General features: G+C 37.8%; 1 protein-coding gene across 1 annotated transcript in view; it reads right to left on the reverse strand.

The window, feature by feature from the left end:
• Positions 1 to 4,846: 4,846 nt before the first annotated feature.
• Positions 4,847 to 23,239, reverse strand: part of LOC130875597 (vomeronasal type-2 receptor 116-like) — a 68,537-nt gene continuing 50,144 nt past the window's right edge. The window contains exons 7-8 of the mRNA XM_057771618.1: positions 5,091 to 5,984; positions 4,847 to 4,878 (exon numbers count right to left, since the gene is read on the reverse strand). Coding sequence (XP_057627601.1) covers positions 4,847 to 4,878; positions 5,091 to 5,984 — 926 coding nt within the window. The remainder of the gene's footprint in view (positions 4,879 to 5,090; positions 5,985 to 23,239) is intronic.

The following is a 23,239-nucleotide window of genomic DNA, read 5'->3' on the forward strand; positions in this document are numbered from 1 at the left end:
CAACCTACCTCAGGATCCAGCAATACCACTCCTGGAAATATACCCAAGAGATGCCCAATCATACTAAAAAAGCATTTGTTCAACTATGTTCATAGCAGCATTATTTGTAATAGCCAGAAGCTGGAAACAACCTAGATGCCCCTCAATGGAAGAATGGATAAAGAAAGTGTGGAATATATATGCAGTAGAGTACTATTCATTGTAAAAAAAAAAAAAAAAAAAAAAAAAAAAAAACAATGACATCTTGAATTTTGCATGCAAATTGATGGAAATAGAAAACACTTTACTGAGTGAGGTGACCCAGACCCTAAAAGATAAATATGGTATGTTATTACTCGTTAGTGGATTCTAGCCATAAATAAAGGACTTTGAGCCTATAATTCATGATCCTAGAGAAGCTAATAAGAATGTGAACCCAAAGAAAAACATGTAGTTATCCTCCTGGATATTGGAAGTAAACAAAATTACCAGGCAAAAATTGAGAGCTTGAGGGTAGGGTTATGTGGGGGTAAGGGGTAATGGGGAGAGATAAGTGAGAAGGGGAGAATGGGGAGAACTTGGAGGAATGGGATGGTTGGGATGGAGGAAGAGTGGATATGGGAGCAGGGAAGTATATATCTTAATTAAGGGAGCCATTTTAGGGTTTGCAATAGACTGGACTCTAGTTGGGTTCCCAGGTGTCCAAGGAGATGTCCCCAGCTTGTTCCTTGAGCAGCTGAGAAGAGGGTGCCTGAACTAGCCTTATTCTATAGCCATACTGATGAATATGAACCTTAGAACCTTCATCTGGTGATGGATGGAGACAGAGACAGAGACCCACATTGGAGCCCTGGACTGAGCTCCCAAGGTCCAAATGGGGAGCAGAAGGAGAGAGAACATGAGCAAGAAAGTCAGGACTGCAAGGGGTGAGCCCACCCACTGTGATGGTGGGACTGATCTAATGGGAACTCACCTAGGCCAGCTGGACTAGGCCTGATGGAGCATGTGATCAATCTGGACTCTCTGAACATGGCTGACAAGGAAGGTTGACTGAGAAGCCAATGATAATGGCATTGGGTTTTGATTCTACTGCATGTACTGGATTTGTGGGAACCTAGTCAGTTTGGATGCTCATATTTCTAGACCTAGATGGAGGGGGGAGGACCTTGGACTTCCCACAGGGCTGGGAACCCTGACTGCTCTTTGGACTGGAGAGGGAGAGAGAGGGGGAGGAGGAATGGGGGAGGGAAATGGGAGGAGTGGAGGAGGTGAAAATTTGTAGTAATAATAATATAAAAATAAAATAAAGAAAAAGAAAAAATAAAACAGTGTTTTTCTTGTTATAATATAAAGCATATAACAGTATACCACACAATCCAACAGGCCAGGAAGTTATAGAAAGATGAACCCTAAAGTATATGTTAAATTTTCAACTTTAGAGGATATATTGAGTAAACATAAAGGGATGATAAAGACTCCCAGAAATTGACTACATAATGCTTTATTAACTTTCAATTTTCTAAATACTAATGAGAAAGGAACAAAAGCTCTGGAGAGAAATTAGATAGTAGTAAAAATTTGAAAATCAATCAGCCAATATACTTTAAAGATGTACTGACCACAGAATGGAAACCAGGACATGTACTTTACTGGAGAAGAGGTTTTGCTTTTGTTTTCACAATAGAAGAAAAGCTATGGAAACCACCAAAACTGATAAAGATTCCATTTGAACAAAAGACACCTCTCAATTATAAGATAAAACAGTTCATCAAACAGCATGGCCATTTAATCTAAACCAACCTATAAAACTCACAAATCAAAAAAAAAAAAAACTCAAAAATCCTTTTTATTTGCTCAGATATAACTTGCCAAAAGAGAATCTCCTAAAAATTAGGGCTGGGGAAGTGTTCTGTTTTTGTCTGTTTCTATTTGAAAATAGAAGTGTTCTATTTTCAGAGAATAAAGGTATCCAGCTAAGGATTCTAAAGACCACTGAAGAAATGAGACATCTTAAGGAAAATGTCAAATCAATCAGAGAAATTATACCAAGAAAAATGGTATATTGGACTGTTCATATATCACATCTATCACAGGATAAAAATTCTTAAATCTTTCCAAATGTTTGGTTCTGCTATTTTCTATAGACATACAATGAAATTTTGGTGAATCCACAAGTATTATAGAGTAAATGTACATCTGCCAGATCTACTAGACATACCGAAAAATGTCATATTGTATATAACCCCATTTTTCAGAGCTGCCGGAACACCCATCTTTTAGATAAGTCACTGTAAATTCTGTAGAAATCTTGTGAAATCATGACATTTCTCCACTCTATAATATCCCAGCCATGTATAAACCTGACTTTTCCTGTAAGGACAACTGAATACCTTTCTCACACCATGAAGCCCTGTTATGGAAGCATTCACCCAATCAAATCTTTATGATCACCAAGGGTGTGTTCCCAGCCATCAGGGAAGAAAGCAGAAATGCTCAAAGAACACACCCATACTTCTGTGATTTATTTTTTACAATTAATCATATACTTCTACTTACACTTATAAAATGTAATTAATGTATGAAAATGTAGGGATATAGCCCCACCCATTGGGGGCATGTTCGCCTTGGGCTAATGTTTACTGATAAATCTGCCTGGCATGATCCCAGCAGTCCTTTTTGCTCTGCTTCTCCTGTTCTCTGCGGGAACCTGTGGTCCTGTAAGTCTATTTCCTTATTAAAGCTGTATATATTTTTATAATCTTTCTGCATTCATTTACGCCACCACGTTTTGGCGCCCAACGTGGGGCTATTTTGCCCCCGCCCCGGCACAGGGGGGATGCAAGCTCCATCTTTCCCAGCTTTTGCGAGCAAGTTACCGGAGCTCAGGAAGTGTAAAAGCCTGTTAGCTTTTACAGCGCGCTCCCTGCTCGCTTTCCCTTCCCCCACTCCAGGCCAAGATACAGTCGCAGAGCAGCGACCCCCATGGAGCAGTTAATAGCTCCCTGCCCATTTTTCCTAGAATTCTGTAGTGATTTAAAGTTCCATTTTTAATTAATCTTCCTCCTATCTGCCAGGAATCTTCATAGCCATGCCCAATCTGAGATGCAAGGTGCTTTCTTGCCAGATCCACTGTTTTTGTGATTGTATTAAAGACATTTTGATACTATTTTTACCCCCTATGGAATTGCTAAACTTGTCTTTATGCCTATACAAACTGAAAGCCTTGTGGAGAATAGTCTTTTTTCTTCTTTGCCCAAGGAATAATGAAACATCTAGGGAAAAAAAATGTTCCTGAATCAATCAGCTTGTTCTAACCCTTAGATCCCTTTTCCCAGCCAGTTTTCACTTGCTATAGATGCCCTGCTCTGAACACTGGGAGATTTAGTGGGTTTAGTGCCCCCCAAAAAACTTAATAGCAAATGGTCTTTTTATAGTCTTATTTTAGTTAAAATATAAATCTGACTTTGGATTTGGAGTGTGGCTCTCTCATTCTCTAAACCCAAGCATACTTATTAAAGTGAAATCCAAAATCTCTGTCTCATGTCTCAAGAGCCATCTGACATGAGACAAAAGAAAAACAGATATTTAAGAACTGTTTTATTGCCACTAATCTCATAATCCTTTGATTTTGTATTGGCAATCCATTGTTTTCTTAAGGTTTAATTTTACAAGATATAAGTCCAAAACATTTTGTCATGATATTAATGCTCATGTAGAGTACTAACTAATTCTAGAAAAAGGTTTCATCTACCTTCCTGCACGTGATTTTGAGAATGAATCTCTGTTAGTTTTCTACAGCAAACTATGAGCATGTGTAACAATAACTTTTGCAGTCTCCAAAAGTAGAATGGGGTCCTACAACAACTACTCCTCCATGGCTATGATAGCATCACTATGCTAAAAAACACCATCTAACAATAAGTTTGGGGCTACAAACTTCTTAGAACAATTTTGAGGTGGCTAGCTGAGATGATCCAGCCTAGCAAACTGCTCTGGCCAGGACCTGAGACAAACCCTACACTTTCTAATTATGCAGATAGTGGATAACAAATGATAAAGATACTTCTCTCAGGACTTGACAATTAACCAAAACTTTTCTTTTAGGATCCCCTAAAGATGCTATCTTCCAAAGAGGCCCAGGATTTTAAATATAAAGAGCTTTTGAAAAATAAGAAGAATATAATAAAAATAAAAGACATAATTTTAAAGAAGGTTTATTGTAGATTATGGTAAAGAGAAACAGTGCATTACTGTGGGGGAGCCATATCACAAGAGTCTAAAGCAACTGTTCTTGTTGCATCCACTTTGAAAATAGAGATTCCTGAATATTGGTGTTTAGCTTACTTTCTCTATATAAACCTCAAGACTCATAGCCATGGCATGCAGATTCTCTGCATTTTGGTTAATCTTGTCTGTTGATACCACCGTTGATCAAACAGAGTTGTGATTGCACAATGATGTTACATTCTAGTCAAATTTACAATTTGGAGCAGTCATCACCCATGATATTAGTTACTTCATAAGACAGCAATAAATAACCAAATTTGGTTTTCCTCAATTACAAATGAACACTTTTCCTCAAATATGGTGAGAAAGAGTTTATATCGGGGGGCATAATGTGAGTGAATGGGGGCTGAGAACACAGGTTACTTAAAATACAATACGATAGTACTTTCATGTAATTTTTAAAGTAACAAAAAAGTTAATTCACAAATAGAGACAATTTCAAAATACATTTCTGGATATACCATGTGATAATTTACAACAATTCTTGAAATTGTATGCTATGATTTGTTGGATGCTATCCTATAATACCTTGGTCTTGCTTTGGTGGTAACTATGACCAGTTTGTATAATATAAAAGTATTTATCTGGAAGTCACATATAAGTTATAGCTGGCTTATAAGAAAATTAAGACAACCCAACAAAATTTAGTCTGTATTTTCAAATTTCCAATGTTGCACAAATACTGAATATTTAGTCAGTCAGTCATCCTTGAGGAATGTATAAAGTATGAGCAGCAGTTTAGCCTTATAAACTCTGTTGTCACTGCTCAGAAACAATAAAATATATAACATGAGTTATCCAAAAGATTGTTTATATCCACTGACCTTTATCTCTCATAGCCTTTAATGAGTTCTTATCAGGTCTCATGAGAATGATATAACACTTAGGGATGAAGATACAACCTAGGAGCCCTGCACTGGAAGCCAAGATAGAGGAGACCTCCACAGCCACCATGATCTTCCCCTTAGTACTGTGGTAGACAGGGAGGAAGGTGACCCAGACACTGCAGAACACCAGCATGCTGAATGTCAGATATTTGGCTTCATTGAAGATGTCTGGCAGGTTCCTGGCCAAAAAAGCTACTGTGAAGCTCCCCATGGACAGGCCTCCAAGGTACCCCAGGACACAGTAGAAGGCTGTGACTGAGCCCTTATTGCACAGTAAGATGATCTGACCATGTTCAGAGTGTACATCTTTGTCTACAAAGGGAGGAGATGTTCCAAGCCAGATTCCACAGAAGATAATTTGTATAAATGTACATATGGGAATGATAAATTTGAGTGCCCCTGATTTAAGCAATCCCCTCATCCATCTTCCTGATGTAGTGATCTCGAAGGCCAGGACTACAGTGATGGTTTTGGCTAAGACAGTAGACACAGCCACTGTGAACACTATTCCAAATGTGATCTGTTGCAGGATGCAGGTGGCTGTGTTGGGCTGACCAATGAAGAGCAAGGAGCAAAGAAAAGAGAAGATGAGGGAGATGAGCAGGGTGTAGCTGAGAGTACTGTTATTGGCCTTTACAACAGGAGTATTTTGGTGCTTCACAAAAATCCCAAGAATAATTCCTGTAAATATACATAAACAAAGTGCAATGCCAGCTAGTGCTATCCCCAAAGGGTTTTCATATGACAGAAATGTCACAGATTTTTGGAGGCAGTGTGTTCGCTCTGTGTTGGCATACTGATCATCTGGACACTTCACACACTGATCAATATCTGGCAAGAAAAGTGATGTGACTTCAGTACAACTTCAGTGATTTTCATTCACTGTCATCCACCCACTGAAAGTAGAACACTGGGGAAAGTAATCCAACTATTCTCCTGATTATTGAATACAATGAATAATAGGATACTGCTTTTGGATTTTTACCTAGTTAATACTACATACCCTCCTTTGTACTAAGTAAATAAGCAATATTCTTTTCATTTGTCATAAAATATCTTTTCTTATTTCCAAATGAATATATCATATCAAAAACAAAAGCAAAACATGAACATCAAAACTAAATAAAGCAAAACAAAAAAGTGAAGAAAAAGAAAACTAGTCAGGCATGGTGGCACACAGCTTATTTTTTCAATCAGGAAGCAAGGGCTTTGAACTTTTGAGTTTCTAGAAAGAATTGCTTACAAAGTGACCTGAAGGACATCCAGAAGTACAAAGAGAAACCATGTCTTGAAAACAAACAAACCAAACAGACAACAACCTATTCTCATTGTATATTTAGTATGCTATGGTAATTTATGGTAGGATTTCATAAAAGCAAACTCTTTTTATTCTTATTTCTTTAACATTTAATAGTCATGTCTCTAAAACCAGGGCATTTGGTGTTGGTTAGACAATATTATCATTTCTTCCCATGGCAGACATACACTTAAGCCACTAAATATGTTGAGATTTGTGATTCCCACTGATGAATGTGAATTTATCATCTGTTGACAACTATCCAAGCTTATGCTTTCAAATGTCATCTCATGTTGTTTTTCAACTTAACACAAAGTAAAGTTCTTTTTGAGAATAATGTCAAGTGAGAAAAGTCTCAATCAGGCTAGCCAAACCAGTCTGGTAAATAATTTAATCAATGATTATTTTAGAACAATCTAGCTTTGTTAGGCAGTGCCAATATGGGAAATTGACCCTAGGTTCTATTAAAAAGTGAGATATATGAGCCATGGGGAGCCATATAGTAACCAATTTACTGCTAAAGTAAACAGACTTCAGTTCCTGCACCTAGCTTTCTATTCAAGGTACCTTCCATTACCTCCCTTCAAGTCAGACTGTAACCTTGTAGGTAAAATAAACTTTTTCCTTCTCCGGGTATTTTGGTCAAGTCTATAAATACAATTGAAAGTTAATTAATGCATCACCTTTCATGTAATACATAAGCTAACATCAACTTTGGAAGAACACATAGCACATTTATATTGCAGTAAATCAGATCTCTGGAACCTATACACTGTCTTTTATTATGTAGTATATATTCATCCACCTACCTTAATCATAATAATTTGAAAACTGCCAAGAGAGCAGAGATGATATATAATATTTCCTGTAACATGAGATTTCTAAAAATGAGTTTTATCTCCACCACAGAAAATGTTATTTCTTTTAGTTACACAGAAAAGGTAAATATGCTCGTTCATCTTTCCAGCTTTCCCAGTCCCAGTACAGTCAGTTACCAAAAGTTCTTTGTATAGGATTGGGAACTTGTAGTCTGCCTCCAATTCTGTTAGTGTATATATATGTATATGTATGTATATATATTGGTGTCATCCTACTTCTGTTTACATTTGGATGGTCATATTAATGAGACTTTATGGTGCAGCTTCTGATATAACTAGAAGAGATGTCACAAAATAGTTCTTGAAGGTCTGGCTCCTACAGTCTTTCTTTGCACTCTTTCACAATGTTCCCTGAGCTTTAGGTGTGGAATTGTTCTATAGATATAGCCATGAGCCTAGGCATCAAAACTCTGTATTTGGATTTGTTCTGTCTTCCTTAGTGGGTTCCATCTGTTACCAGTAGAAGCTTACTTGATGAGAGGTGGAGATCACACTTTTCTTTGGGTATCACCATGAATGTTTATGAATTGTTGTTAGGAATTCTGTGGATTTAGTAAAGTAGTGGTTGTATAGTCTCATCCAATAACCATGATTTCACTAGTACTTAGGAATAAACTAGACTTCAAATACGATGCATAAAATTTCTGTCTATTAAAGAAATTTTAAGTCTGGTTATGGAGATGTCCTCAGGGTCATAATGCAATACTGGTAGTTGATGTGGTTCATAGGAATTATAAATTGTTATAACTGTTGGTTGCCTCCTTCCTTTGGAAGCTTCTATGATGCTTTCTGGCACCATGAAAGTGATTACTCAGGAATAGAACTTACATAGCTTCCAGCTCAGGGGTCTCTGGGTTCTGTTTCTGGAGTTCATGGTAACATCAGTAGTAAAAGCTTGTATTCCACCTCTTTGGAGAAACACCAGGCAACAGCAATAGGCTTCTCTGAAGCCCTAAATGGTAACTTAAAAAGGCTTCTCATGTTTGATATTTGGGGTTTTAGTAGGAAGTCTTTGACTCTTGGATGTACCACCACCATACTAGATGAGAAGAGTTCATTAAAACTATAAATGTGGTCTTCTCCATAAAAGAACTGAGTAGTTTGTTGTGTACTACCAATGGTTAACCATGAAAATATACATGCATACATACATGCACAAGCAACATTGTATGGACTGAACAGATTATGCTTAGTAAGGTGTTTTTGTACACGTATATGCAAGCCATAAGCAGTTCCTGAATACCAGAGGCCATAAACTTGAAGGAGAGCACTGGAGCATTGTATGATAGGTTTGGGATGAGGAAAGGGAACAGATGAGTGTTACAATTATAAACTGATGTGGGATTTCCCTCTGTATGCTATGAATAAGTTTTTTCACCTTTGGTTAGTAAACAATCTGCTTTGGCCTATGGAAGGACATAATATAGCTAGGTGGGAAAACTAAACTGAATGCAGGGAAGAAGGCAGAGTCAGGCAGATGCCATGTAACTGTCAATAAGCAAGATGGGTGGTAAGAAACCATAAGCCTTGTGGTAAAATTTAAAATAATGGAAATGGGTTAATTTAAGATGTAAAAGCAAATTAGGAATATGCCTGAGCCATTAGCCAGTGTTGTAATTAGTAAAGCTTTCTGTGATTATTCATGCCTGGGTGGCCAGGAAATAAAAGAGCAGTCTCCATTTACATAATGGCTCCCGGTGTTTGGCAATGTACATTCACATAATGCCCAATAAGGTTACCAAAAGGGCTTCTAGACCCACAAAAATGGAAATCAATAGGAGCGTCTTGGTAGCTGTATTTTTCCAAATAGGCTCTGGTTGGAAACACAGGTGCAGCTTCTTTAAGAGAAGGTTTCCTGGTTCATACTGGTGGCATCAATGGCTCTAGCTCTTTCAGGAGGTTCTGCTACTGTTGATTGAGGCTTCTTTCCTGCCCAGTCCCACAGTCATTCAGTCCCAAAGAAATACATAGAGGTCCACTACATTAATTATAATCTGGTTTGCCTAGTAGCTCAGGCTTCTTATTAACTCCTTCTTCCATCTTAAATTGACCCATTATCCTTGTCTATGTTAGCCACGTGGCTTGGTACCTTGACTTCAAAATTTGAGTCCTCTTTGGAAAAGAGGACCTTCTTTTGTTTCCACAGAAGACAAGAACCTGTGGGCTACTTCCAGTCTAGTGTGGTTTGGTGATACAAGATTCCCTGATAGTTCTCCATGAACCATAAAAATACTTTGCCCAGCAAACAGCAGGAAACAATTTGTAGAAAATAGTGCTAAAATTTCCAAAATGATAGTTTATAAATATTTGTTTTCATCAAATGGGATTGATTATAAGTGGTTAAGTCATAGTAAGTCTCTTTCTAAAACATGATGGGATATGATAGAGATATGAATACTTTACATTGGTATGGATTTTGGCTTACTGATACAAATTCAAGGTCAATTTCGTTATAACTATATTTCTACTCTTGTTTAATGTATTATGTTTATGCAGCTGGTTTTAAAATAGTATATAAGATCCCACCCAGCTTACATCCAGAACCCCCCTCATTCCTGCCTCCCTCCACTCTTTGGGCACATAACATCATCCAGCTCAGCCTGCTTGGGCACTGGGGCCGAATCGTGAGGGCAACCGGTTGGCTGGCAGGAGTTCCTTTGTCTCAATAACCTGCCTGCAGCAAGCAAGGTAGGTGCTTTTTTTATGAGCTACCCAACCAGCGCGGAGATCTGATCTCGGCACCAGGAGAGCCATCACTGGGGTGAGTGACTTTTGGACCCATAGCAGCAGCCCGGGACACGGAACACAGATGTTCCTCATCCCCCCTATACTTCCTGATCTTCCTGCAGGGGCTAGACTCCCCAGATACTGCCTCTCTCTTCCTATCCCACCACGCCTGCATCCAGAACCCCCCTTTCTTCTGCCTCCCTCCCCTCTTCGGGCATATAACATCACCCAGCTCAGCCTGTTTGGGCACTGTCGCCAAACCGTGCAGGAGTTCCTTTGTCTCAAACCTGCCTGCAGCAAGCAAGGTAGGCACTTTGTTTACGAGCTACCCAACCAGCACGGAGATCTGATCTACGAATCAGGAGAGCCATCACTTGGGGAGTGCCATCACTGGGAAGGTACATCAGTGGGCAAGGAGACCTGATCCTGTAAAAGAAGATTCATAGGGGAGCATTTGGAGGAAGAGATGGGCAGGCGTCAATGCAAGAATTCACCCAACAATCTCAAAAACAACATGAAACCTCCAGAACCCAGCGACCTCACAACAGGAGGACATGAACACCTTAATCAAGAAGAAATAGAAAAAATTGACTTTATGAAAGTGATAGATGCCCTTAAACAGCATGTAAAAAATGCCCTTATAGAAATGGATGAGGAGTATAACAAAAAATTTAAAGAATTGAATAATCAGTGAATGATACCCTAGGAAACCAAGGAAAAACAATCAAACAGATAATGGAAACAGTTCAAGACTTGAAAACTGAAATGGAGGCAAGGAAGAAAACATAAACTGAGGGCCGGCTAGACATGGAAAATCTAGGTAAACGAATAGAGTCTACAGAAACAAGCCTAACCGACAGAATACAAGAGATAGAAGAGTCTCCGATTCTGAAGATACCATAGAGAAAATAAACGCACTGATCAAAGAAAACAATAAGTCCAACAAACTCTCATCACAAAACATTCAGTAAATATGGGACACAATAAAAAGACCAAACAAGAAGTGCAGCTCGATGGTCCAGAAAATATATTTAATAAAATTATAGAAGAAAACTTTCCCAACCTAAAGAAAGATAGGTGTCCAGGGAGATGTCCCCAGCTGGTACCTTGGGCAACTGAGGTGAGGGAACCTGAAATGACCCTATCCTATACTGATGAATATCTTACATATCACCTTAGAACCTACATCTGGCGATGAATCGAAGTAGAGACAGAGACTCAATTTGGAGCAATGGTCTGAGCTCTTAAGGCCCAAATGAGGAGCAGAAGGAGGAAGAACATGAGCAAGGAAATCAGGACCACGAGGGATGCACCCACCCACTGTGACAGTGGAACTGATTTATTGGGAGCCCACCAAGGCCAGCTGGTCTGGGACTGAATAAGCATGGGTTGAAACTGGACTCTCTGAGCATGGCAGACAATGAAGGCTGATGAGAAGCCAAGGACAATGGCACTAGGTTTCGATCCTAATACATGAACTGGCTTTGTGGGAGCTTAGCCTGTTTAGACGCTCACCTTCCTGGATGTAGATAGAAGACCTTCTGCTTCCCGCAGGGCAGAGAATTTGGACTGCTCTTCAATATCGAGAGGGAGGGGGAATGGTGTGGGGGGAGGAGAAGAGGAGTGGGGATAGGGGGAGGGGAGTGGGGGAGGGGGCAATATTTGGGAAGAGGGGAGGGAAATGGGAAACGGGGAGCAGGTGGAAATTTTAATTAAAAAAGAATGAAAAAATTAAAAAAAACACAAAGCATACAGAATAAAGAAAGAATATTAAGAGCTGCAAAGGAAAAAGGCCAAGTTACTTATAAAGGTAAACCTATCAGACTTACACCTGACTTCTCTATGGGAACCATGAAAGCCAGAAGGTCCTAGATAGATGTACTGCAGAAATTAAGAGACCATGGATGCAAGCCCAGACTACTTTATCCAGCCAAGCTTTCATTCACTATAAATGGAGAAAACAAAATTTTCCAGGATAAAAACAAATTTAAACAATACGTAGCCACAAATCCAGCCTTACAGAAAGTAATAGAAGGAAAATAACAAACCAAGGAATCCAACAATGACCACAATAACTCAGACATCTAGAGACCCTTCACCAGCACAACACAAAGAAGGAAAACACACAAACTCTATTACTAAAAAAGTGGCCGGAGTTAACAACCACTGGTCATTAATATCACTTAATGTCAATGGACTCAACTCACCTATAAAAAGGCACAGACTAAGAGATTGGATATAAAAACAGGATCCAACATTCTGCTGTTTACAAGAAACACACCTCAACCACAAAGACAGGCACCTACTCAGAGTAAAGGGCTGGGATAAGGCTTATCAAGCAAATGGACCTAAGAAGCAAGCAGGAGTGGCCATACTAATTTCTAACAAAGTTGACTTCAAACTTAAATCAATCAGAAGAGATGGAGAGGGACATTTTATACTCATAACAGGAACAATTCATCAAGATGAAGTCTCAATCCAGAATATCTATGCCCCTAATATAAAAGCACCCACGTGCGTAAAAGAAACTTTACTAAAACTCAAGGCAGCCATCAAACCACACACACAAATAGTAGGAGACTTCAACACTTCTCTCTCACCAATGGGCAGGTTAATCAGACAGAAACCTAACAGAGAAATAAGAGAATTAATGGAGGTAATGAATCAAATGGACTTAACAGACATCTATAGAACATTCCACCAAAATAGGAAAGAATATACCTTCTTCTCTGCAGCTCATGGAACCTTCTTGAAAACTGACCACATACTCGGTAACAAAGCAAACTTCCACAGTTACAAAAAAATATTAGTAACCACCTGTGTCTTATCAGATCACCATGGATTAAAGTTAGAATTCAACAACAATGCCCCAGAAAGCCGACAAACTCATGGAAACTAAACAGTCAACTACTGAACCACACCTGGGTCAAAGAAGAAATAAAGAAGTAATTAAAGACTTCCTTGATTTCAACGAAAATAAAGAAACAACATATTCAAACTTATGGGACACTATGAAAGCAGTCCTAAGAGGAAAGTTCATAGCACTAAGTGCCCACTTAAAGAAAACAGAGAAAGCACACATTGGAGACTTAACAGCCCACCTGAAAGCTCTAGAAAAAAAAGAAGCAGACTCACCCAGGAGGAGAAGAAGCCTGGAAATAATCAAACTGGGGGCTGAAATCAACAAAATAGAAACACAGGAAATAATCCAAAGAATCAATGAAACAAAAAGCTGGTTCCTGGAGAAAATCACCATGATTGATAAACTTAAAGCCAAACTAATAAAATGGCAGAGAGAGAATATGCAAATTAATAAGAACAAAAATGAAAAGGGGGACATAACCACAGACACAGAGGAAATTCAGAGAATCATAAGATCTTATTACAAAGGCCTATATGCCACAAAACTGGAAAATGTAAAAGAAATGGACACTTTTTTAGATAAATACCATATACCAAAGTTAAACCAGGACCAGGTGAACAACCTAAATAGACCTGTTAGTGGCGAAGCTGTTATCAAAAACCTCCCTACCAAAAAAAGTCCAGGACCAGATGATTTCAATGCGGAATTCTACCAGAACTTCCAAGAAGACCTAATACCTATACTCCTAAGTGTATTTCACAATATAGAAACAGAAGAGTCATTGCCAAATTCCTTCTATGAAGCTACAGTAACTCTGATACCAAAACCACACAAAGACTCAACCAAGAAAGAGAATTACAGGCCAATCTCAGTCCTGAACATCGACGAAAAATCCTCAATAAATACTCTCAAACCGAATCCAAGAACACATTAGAAAAATTATCCATTATGATCAAGTAGGCTTCATACCAGAGATTCAGGGCTGGTTCAACATACACAAATCTATCAATGTAATCCATCATATAAATAAACTGAAAGAAAAAACCATATGATCATTTCATTAGATACTGAAAAAGCATTCGACAAAATTCAACATCCCTTTATGATAAAAGTCTTGGAGAGATTAGGGATACAAGGGTCATACCTAAATATAATAAAAGCTATTTACAGCAAGCCAACAGCTACCATCAAAATAAATGGAGAGAAACTCAAAGCCATTCCACTAAAATCAGGAACACGACAAGGATGTCCACTCTCTCTATACCTCTTCAATATAGTTCTTGAAGTTTTAGCAATAGCAATAAGACAACATAAGGGGATCAAGGGGACTCAAATTGGAAAGGAAAAAGCTAAACTTTTATTATTTGCAGTTGATATGATAGTGTATATAAGCCACCCCAAAAACTCCACCAAAGAACTCCTACAGCTGATAAATACCTTTAGTAATGTGGCAGGATACAAGATCAACTCCAAAAAATCAGTTGCCCTCTTATACACAAACGATATGGAAGCATAGAGGGAAATCAGAGAAGCATCACCTTTCACAATAGCCACAAACAGCATAAAATATCTTGGGGTAACTCTAACCAAGGAAGTGAAAGATCTATTTGACAAGAACTTTAAGGCATTGAAGAAAGAAATTGAAGAGGATACCAGAAAATGGAAGGATCTCCTTTGCTCTTGGATTGGGAGGATCAACATAGTAAAAATGGCAATTCTACCAAAGTTAATTTGTAGATTCAATGCAATCCCCATCAAGGTCCCATCAAAATTCTTCACAGATCTTGAGAGGACAATAATCAACTTTATATGGAAAAACAAAAAACCCAGGATAGCCAAATCAATCTTATACAATAAAGGAACTTCTGGAGGCATTACCATCCCTGACTTCAAACTCTATTACAGAGCTACAGTAATGAAAACAGCGTGGTATTGGCATAAAAACAGAGAAGTCAACCAATGGAATCTTATAGAAGACCTGGATTTTAACCCACAAACCTATGAACACCTCGTTTTCAATAAAGGAGCTAAAAGTATACAATGGAAGAAAGAAAGCATCTTCAATAAATGGGGCTGGCACAACTGGATGTCAACCTGTAGAAGAATGAAAATAGATTCATATCTATCACCGTGCACAAAACTCAAGTCCAAATGAATCAAAGACCTCAATAAAAATCTGAACACACTGAACCTGATAGAAGAGAAAGTGGGAAGTACCCTACAACATATGGGCACAAGAGATCGCTTCCTATGTATAACCCTAGCAGTATAGACATTAGGGCAACATTGAATAAATGGGACCTCCTGAAATTGAGAAGCTTCTGTAAAGCAAAGGACACTGTTACTAAGACCAAAAGGCAACCTACTGATTGGGAGAAGATCTTCACCAATGCAAAGGTCTAATCTCCAAAATATATAAAGAAATCAAGAAACTAGACTTTAAAATGCTAATTAACCCACTTAAAAAATGGGGCTCTGAATTGAACAGAGAATTCTCAACAGAAGAATTTCAAATGGCCAAAAAACACTTAAGGTCATGCTCAACCTCCTTAGCGATCAGGGAAATGCAAATCAAAACAACTTTGAGATATCACCTTACACCTGTCAGAACGGCTAAAATCAAAAACACCAATGATAGCCTTTGCTGGAGAGGTTGTGGAGGAAGGGGTACCCTCATCCATTGTTGGTGGGAATGCAAACTTGTGCAACCACTTTGGAAATCAGTGTGGCGGTTTCTCAGGAAATTCGGGATCAATCTACCCCAGGACCCAGCAATACCACTCTTGGGAATATAACCAAGAGTTGTCCTATCATATTACAGAACCATTTGTTCAACTATGTTCATAGAAGCATTATTTGTAATAGCCAGAACCTGGAAACAACCTAGATGCCCTTCAATGGAAGAATGGATAAAGAAAGTGTAGAATATATACACATTAGAGTACTACTCTGTGATAAAAAACAATGACTTCTCGAATTTTGCATGCAAATGGATGGAAATACAAAACACTATACTGAGTGAGGTAGCCCAGACCCAAAAAGTTGAACATGGGATGTATTCACTCATAATTGGTTTCTAGCCATAAATGAAGGTCATCGAGTCTATAATTTGTGATCCTAAAAAAGCTAAATGTGAAGGTGAACCCAAAGAAAAACATATAGTTATCCTCCTGGATATTGGAAGTAGACAAGATTGCCGGGCAAAAAATTGGGATCTTGGGTGTTGGGTGGGATGGGGGTAAGGGGAAATGGGGAGAGAAAAATGAGAAGGGGCGGGATAGGGTTAACTTGTGGAATTGGGATGGTTGGGATAAAGAAAGTGTGGATATGGGAGCAGGGAAGCATAGATCTTAATTAAGGGAGCCATCTTAGGGTTGGCAAGAGACTGGAACCTATAGGGGCTTCCAGGTGCCCATGGGGATGTCCCCAGTTAGTTCTTTGGGCAGCTGAAGATAGGGAACCTGAAATGGCCCTATCTTATAGCCATACTGATGAATATCTTGCATATCACCATAGAATCTTCATCTGGCGATGGATGGAGATAGAGACAGAGTCCCACATTGGAGCACGGGAACGAGCTCCCAAGATCCCAATGAGGAGCAGAAGGAAGAACATGAACAAGGAAGTCAGGACCATGAGGGGTGCACCCACCCTCTGAGACAGTGAAGTTGATCTATTGGGAGCTCACCAAGACCAGCTGGATTGTGACTGAAAAAGAATGAGATAAAACCGGACTCTCTGAACACGGTGGACAATGAGGGCTGATGAGAAGCCAAGGACAATGGCACTGGGTTTTGATCCTACCTCATGTTCTGCCTTTGTGGGAGCCTAGCTAGTTTGGATGCTCACCTTCCTAGACCTGGATGGAGGGGGGAGGACCTTGGACTTTCCACAGGGCAGGGCACCCTGACTGCTTTTCGGACTGGAGAGGGAGGGGGAGAGGAGTGGGGGGGAGGGAGAGAAGGGGGAGGAGGGGGAGGGAAATGGGAGGCTGGGAGGTGGCGGAAATTTTTTTTGTTTCAATAAAAGAAATAAAATAAAATAGTATATAATTTAAAATCCAGATCAATCAATAGTTGTTTATAATAGTCAAACTTGTAGTCGTGTTAGTTGTGTTTTCTAGATATACAGAGATATTTCAGTTAGATAGATAATCATAAACACTTCAAAGCCCTAGAGAATAAGGCATTTAAAGTATTTTATGAACTTAGACTTTTCTCAACAGTGAATCATGTCTGCTTCTGGCAGAAGCAATTACTTCAGAGAGGTTGATGGACATTGAAGAAACACATTATAGAATTTGCCTTCAATATAACATGGGTAGTCATTTGGGTAAGAAACTGCTCTTGCCTGGACTGCTTGATGGTACGCTGTATAAACTGGACATGCAGGACCCACAGAAAAATGATTACTGAAATTTCTAAAAGTTCTTCAGGATTCCTGTCTCATAAAAGTGTCTGCCAGACATTCTGCAAGACAGAGAAGAAAGTGACTGACAAACTGCCAATATAGGCAAAACAGTCTTCCAAATTTCCTGCTTCATGGACATGTCTGCCAGATACTATGGACCTATAGACTGAAGTGGATGATACTACATTACAGAAGAACTTTGGGTGACTTTCCAGGCAGCGAGGTGTCAATTCTAGAATTTTGGAATTTTCTTACAATGCACTTCGTGTTTACTTAGGTATTACTGTATCCTTCTGGGGACTTTGATGGAGTTGAAGACAGATAGTTATATTTTTTTCTTAGTAATGATAAAAGATAAATTAGATATGAAGATTTATACTCACAAAGATAGGATAGAAGATAGAATATCTTCTTTAATTTTGCCAGATACAAAAGACTAAATATTGTAACTGTAATTCTTCCTTGATACCTGTTTTGTTATATGTAATTTTACTATGTTAAAGTAAAAACCTTCCTTTTTATTTATACAGAACAGGAGAGATGATGTGGAATTCCCCTCTGTATGCTACAAATATGTTTTATTACCATTGGTTAATAAAGAAGCTTATTTGGCCTATGACAAGGCAGAATATAGCTAGGGGGCAAAACTAAACTGAATGCAGGGAAGAAGAAAGTGGAGTCAGGCAGATGCCATATAGCCACCTAAGAATCAAGATGTGAGGTATTAAGCCAGGAACCTCATGGTAAAATATAAATTAAGAGGAAAGAGTCAGTTTAAGATGTAAGAGCTAGCTAGGAATATGCTTGCTGTTGGCCAAACAGTTTTGTAATTAATGTAGTTTTTTGTGATTATTTGAGTTTGGGTGGCCGGGAAGTAAAAGCAAAGTCTCCATTTACAATAATCTCAACAAATTTGAAATTATCCAATATTTAGACATTCTTTTTAATTTTATTAATTTTAAATGTGATATGCATTGTTAATTTGCCTATATGTAGGTCTGTGTACCACATTTATGCCTTGTATTTTTAGATCCCAAATAGGCCCCTAGGCCTGGGGTTATAGCCAACTGAGCCACCATGTCAGGCCTGATAACTGAACTCTGCTATTTGAAAAGAAAAGCAAGTGGTGACAACCAGAATATTTTTCTCAAGCCTCCTGTTTGGAGAATTTGTAGGCAAGTATATGTGAGTAGCCTTTTAATTTTCTAAATGTTTTGCTATCAAATTTCTTTCACAAATACCATAAAATTGTAGCTATTTCATGACCTAACAATGTTAAAGATGTTTAATTCATGTTCAAAATGCATTATGACAAATAAAAATGGACCATTTGCCTATTATTTGTGTAACAAACAATAAATAATATCAACTGGGAATATATTTTAATTAAATTTATAGTTATACAAATATATCATATATTTTATTTAAAATATTTTGAAGGAAAATTGGAATTATTAAGATTATGGCTTACAATTCAAAATCTGAGGGAGCAAAGGTAAAATTTGGGGCAAGAAGCTGCAAGTAGAAACTGAGACATAGAACATAGAAGAGGTTTCCTCTTGTCTTCTTCATTTCTTTGGCTTGATCAGTTAACTCTTTTTTTCCTAGCCCATGACTGACTGCCAAGGTGTGGTTCTTCCCACAGTGGGATAAGTACCTATATCTATTATGAATACATAAGATGTCTTACATACATAGCTACATGCTGAGTGCTGAAGGTACTTCCTCAAGGAGGGTCCACTGTTACCAAGTGTTTCAATTTGACAAAAAAGGTTAGGCATCACATTGGCCAAGAATCAGAAGCTCATTTCATTGACCAAGTTACACTAGAACTGTAAATACTTAGGTAATAAATATAGCAAGCATCCTAAGATAAATAATTTCTTAGACATGTAACGGGGATTATGTTTCTGTAATTTTCTTGTATCCTAAAATATTTTTTGTTAAATTTTTGATAATTTTATATAATGTTTTTGATCACATTTCTTCCAGTGCCCCAACTCTTTCTAGATATCATCACATCTTCCTAGGTTACCCACCCAATATTCATGCTCTCTTCCTCCCTTTCTTCCCCTTTCAATAACAACTCCAGCTTCTGTAAACTACTTGTGGTATGGCACCTTCTGTATGGTGAATACACTAACAAGTCATAGCATTAAAGAAAACTGACTTTGCCATTCCCAGTAGCTAGCACGTATCGATATCTTTTCAGATAATGGTGGGATCATCTATCCACCTCCCACCTCACACCCATGGTAGGATTATACCTGCTTGAGTTTATATTCATATATGTATTTGTCCTGTTATTTCTGGAAAACATTGTTTCCTTCAAATAATCTGCCATCTTATAATCTTCCCATCTTTTCTTACATGAAGAACCCTGATCCTTCAAGTGTTGGTATGACATAGACCTACCCTTTAGTGTGCAACCCCCTCCAAGTCTCCTGCACAATGGCAAGTTTGTGTCTTACTTGCCTTGAACTGTGAGAAAAATGTTCTATAATTGGGAATAAAAGAGATTCTCTAAACAATATTAAAACAAAATGTCAATAATACTAATTATAATGTGTTATATTTATTTAGCATGATAATAGTAGAAAGGTTTTTTTTCTTACTATCTAAAAAACAATCTTGCCACAGGACTTTTGCCTGGATAACATTTACAAATATGGTTGCAATATCATTAAGAGGGAGTTAATACAGTTAGAAGCTGACTTTTGACACCTGTATCATTCATGCCACTACTGCATCAGGGGTCATGTTCCAGGCAAGACAGTAATGTAGCATGCAGTGATCACTGCTCAGTTAAGTCAACGATTGCCCATTTTCTCCAGTAGCATACCTACTAGCTTCTAGCTCTGTGAATGATAACCAATGGGGGAGAAATTTCCAGGTTAGTACCAACTTTAATTCTGCATGTTTGTGGTTCAAGTACATGGTGTCAAGCAACAGGGACTTAATAATAAATTCTGGAATATATTCAAGAGTAATATCTGGTTCTATGGGGCCATATTGATCAATATCTAAAAATGATAACCAGTTCCTGGTATTAGAATTGTATTTGTTCATGTGATATGTCTGATATATCTACCTTAATACAATGTAACACATTTTAAATTCTCTCACTATGTGTATGTATTATGGGATGTTCTACTGTAATAAGTTTCAATATGGGGTTTTTAAAGATTTTTTATATTATTTTTTATATTATTTGTCCTTTCTTCTATTTATTTTATTTATTTATTCTATTTATTTTATTTTTTTATATTATTTGTCCTTTCTACTATTTTGCCTTCTAACCTTTATTTCCATTCCTCACTTAATTCCATTCATTTCATTTCTCACTTCCACTTTTCACTTTTCACTTTTTCACCCATATTTCTTCCTCAATAGTTTCCTACCTCTGTGAGTATCTCAAATGAAACATATCTAAAGAATAAAAGCAATTTTCTACATATTGGAAAGAATGTGCAATGTCTGTCTTTCTGAATTTCTGTCACCTCACTTAGAACAACAGCCTCCAGTATTACTTATTCACTTGTGCTTATCATAATTTCATGTTACTTAAGTGTTGAATAATTTTCCTTTTTATAAGTGCATCACATTTTCACTATTCATTCATCAGTTGATGAATATCTAAGCCATTTCAATTTTCTTTTCATTGTGAACATAGCATCAATTAACCTGGATGAGCAAGGGTGTCATTAGGAAGAAATATCCCCTAAATAGATCCTGCTACATAATGAAGTAGATTTATTTGTAACTTCTTGAGCAACCTCTATTCTGATATGCAAAATGGTTGTAGCATGAATTCCCACCAGTAATAAATAATTGTTCCACATTTCCCATATCTTCACCAGAATTTGATGTCATTTGTTTTTGTTTAATCTTGGTCATTATGACTTGGCAAGATTTCTTTTTTTTTTATTTTTCCATTCAAAAACTCACACTTCCTTCCCTCCGTCCACTCCCCTCCTGCTCCTTCACTCCCCCTCTTCCCTCCCCTTCTCTGTTTGAGAGGACAGGGAACCCTGCCCTGTGGGAAGTCCAAGGCCCTCCCCCCTACATCCAGGTCTAGGAAGGTGTGCATCCAAACAGACTAGGGTCCCCAAAAGCCAGTATATGCAGTAGAAACAGGTCCCAGTGCCATTATCAATGGCTTCTCAGTCCACCCACAAAGCAGTTTTAATTGTATCCCTATGATTTCTACAATATTTAAACATATTTTTAAAATTTCCCCTTTCATCAGAATTTCATCTTTTGAGAGCTCTGTGTTTACTTTCTTGCTCCAATTTTTAATTGCCTTTTTACATTTTTGATGCTTTTTTTGTTCTTTCTATATTCTAGGTGGTAACATTCATCAGACATAACAACCATAAAAGTTCTTCCTCTCATTCTGTAAGCCATGCCTTCAAAAAATGATGGTAGTTTTTGCTGCACATAAGTTAATGCAGAGTTCTATATAACTGAACTTGTGTGTTCTCCTGTCAGCAGGAAAAGGGATTCACTTTCGTGCAAATTCCCACTATGATTTGTTATTTCCTAATGCTTACCATTTTAATTGATCTAGAATGAAATCTGAATGAAGATGTGATTTGTGTTTATCTGACACTCAGTGAACCTGAATACGAATACGTTTTATTACTTATCAGTCATTTCTATTTCATTTTTTTGGACATATGACTGCTTCTTCAATTAGTGCGTTTCAGAATTTTATATATATGTATTGAAAACATTTTAGGATATTAACTGAGTTAGAGTCAACTTGACACAAGAAAAAGTCATTTAGGGAATAGTACTCACAATTGAGAAAATGATCCTTTAAGTTTGTCTATAGATAAGTATTTACTGAATTTTCTTAACTAATGGCTTTTAGTTGTATGTGCAGCACTTTGATGATGGTACCAACGTGGGAAGGTGGTTCTAAGCAGTATAAAAATCAGGCTGAGCATGCTATAATGAGCAAACTAGTCAGCAGCAATCCTGCATGGCATCTGCCTCCACCCCCGAGTTCCTGCTCTGGCTTTCCTTTATGATGTAACGCAATGGTGACTTTCACAAACATGTATAATGTTTTATCAAGCCTAATTCCCATTTCTCTCATCTAATTATTTTTTCATCCTTCCTGAATCTTTTCCCCAACTTCATGTGTTGCTTTTTTAAAGATCACTGAGTTTATTTAATACCTTGTTAATGTTCCTGGATGTGGCATCATCCACTGGACTATTCAGTCTCTCAGGAGACAAATGCCCAAAATCAATTGACACAGTGACTCCCAATTCACCATCAATTGTCATATTGTAGGGATGTGAATTCATGATCCAATATTCCATCTACTCAGAGAGGTTGTATATCTTGACCTTGTCCAGGTCTTGAGCATGAAGTCACAGCTGGGTTGAGTCATGCATACAGCAATACAATCACATTTGGAAAATAGTTTTTTCTGCAGTGTTCCCCTAACTTTGGTCCTTACATTGTATTTAATCACTCTTTGATGATGATCTCTTAGCAATGGTTTTAGGAGACGTCTTATTGGTGTATGTGCAGATTCTTATTCTCTGTATGTTAATCTCTTGTAGTTCTCTGTATTAACTGCCTTCTACTAAAAAATGAAGTATCTTTTTTGAGGGATGATAGCTACACTGATCTATGAGTATTATGATAACAACTTATAATGAACTTTATTATTATGTCCACTTAGAAAAATGATATTTTCCATTTTCACCTAGGACCCATTCAACTACATGCTTCTGGTCAAGATAATCATACCATACACAAATTTCTAATTTGCAATTAGAAAGTGGTTAGCTACTCTCATACCTATTGATTACCATTCAGCATATTCTCAGAGGCCACTTATTCATTTATTTATTTTGCACAACTGATTCAAAGTTAGTTTGGTGTCATGTGA

Source organism: Chionomys nivalis, chromosome 6, assembly GCF_950005125.1.
Source record: "Chionomys nivalis chromosome 6, mChiNiv1.1, whole genome shotgun sequence".
Classification (NCBI taxonomy): Eukaryota; Metazoa; Chordata; class Mammalia; order Rodentia; family Cricetidae; genus Chionomys; species Chionomys nivalis.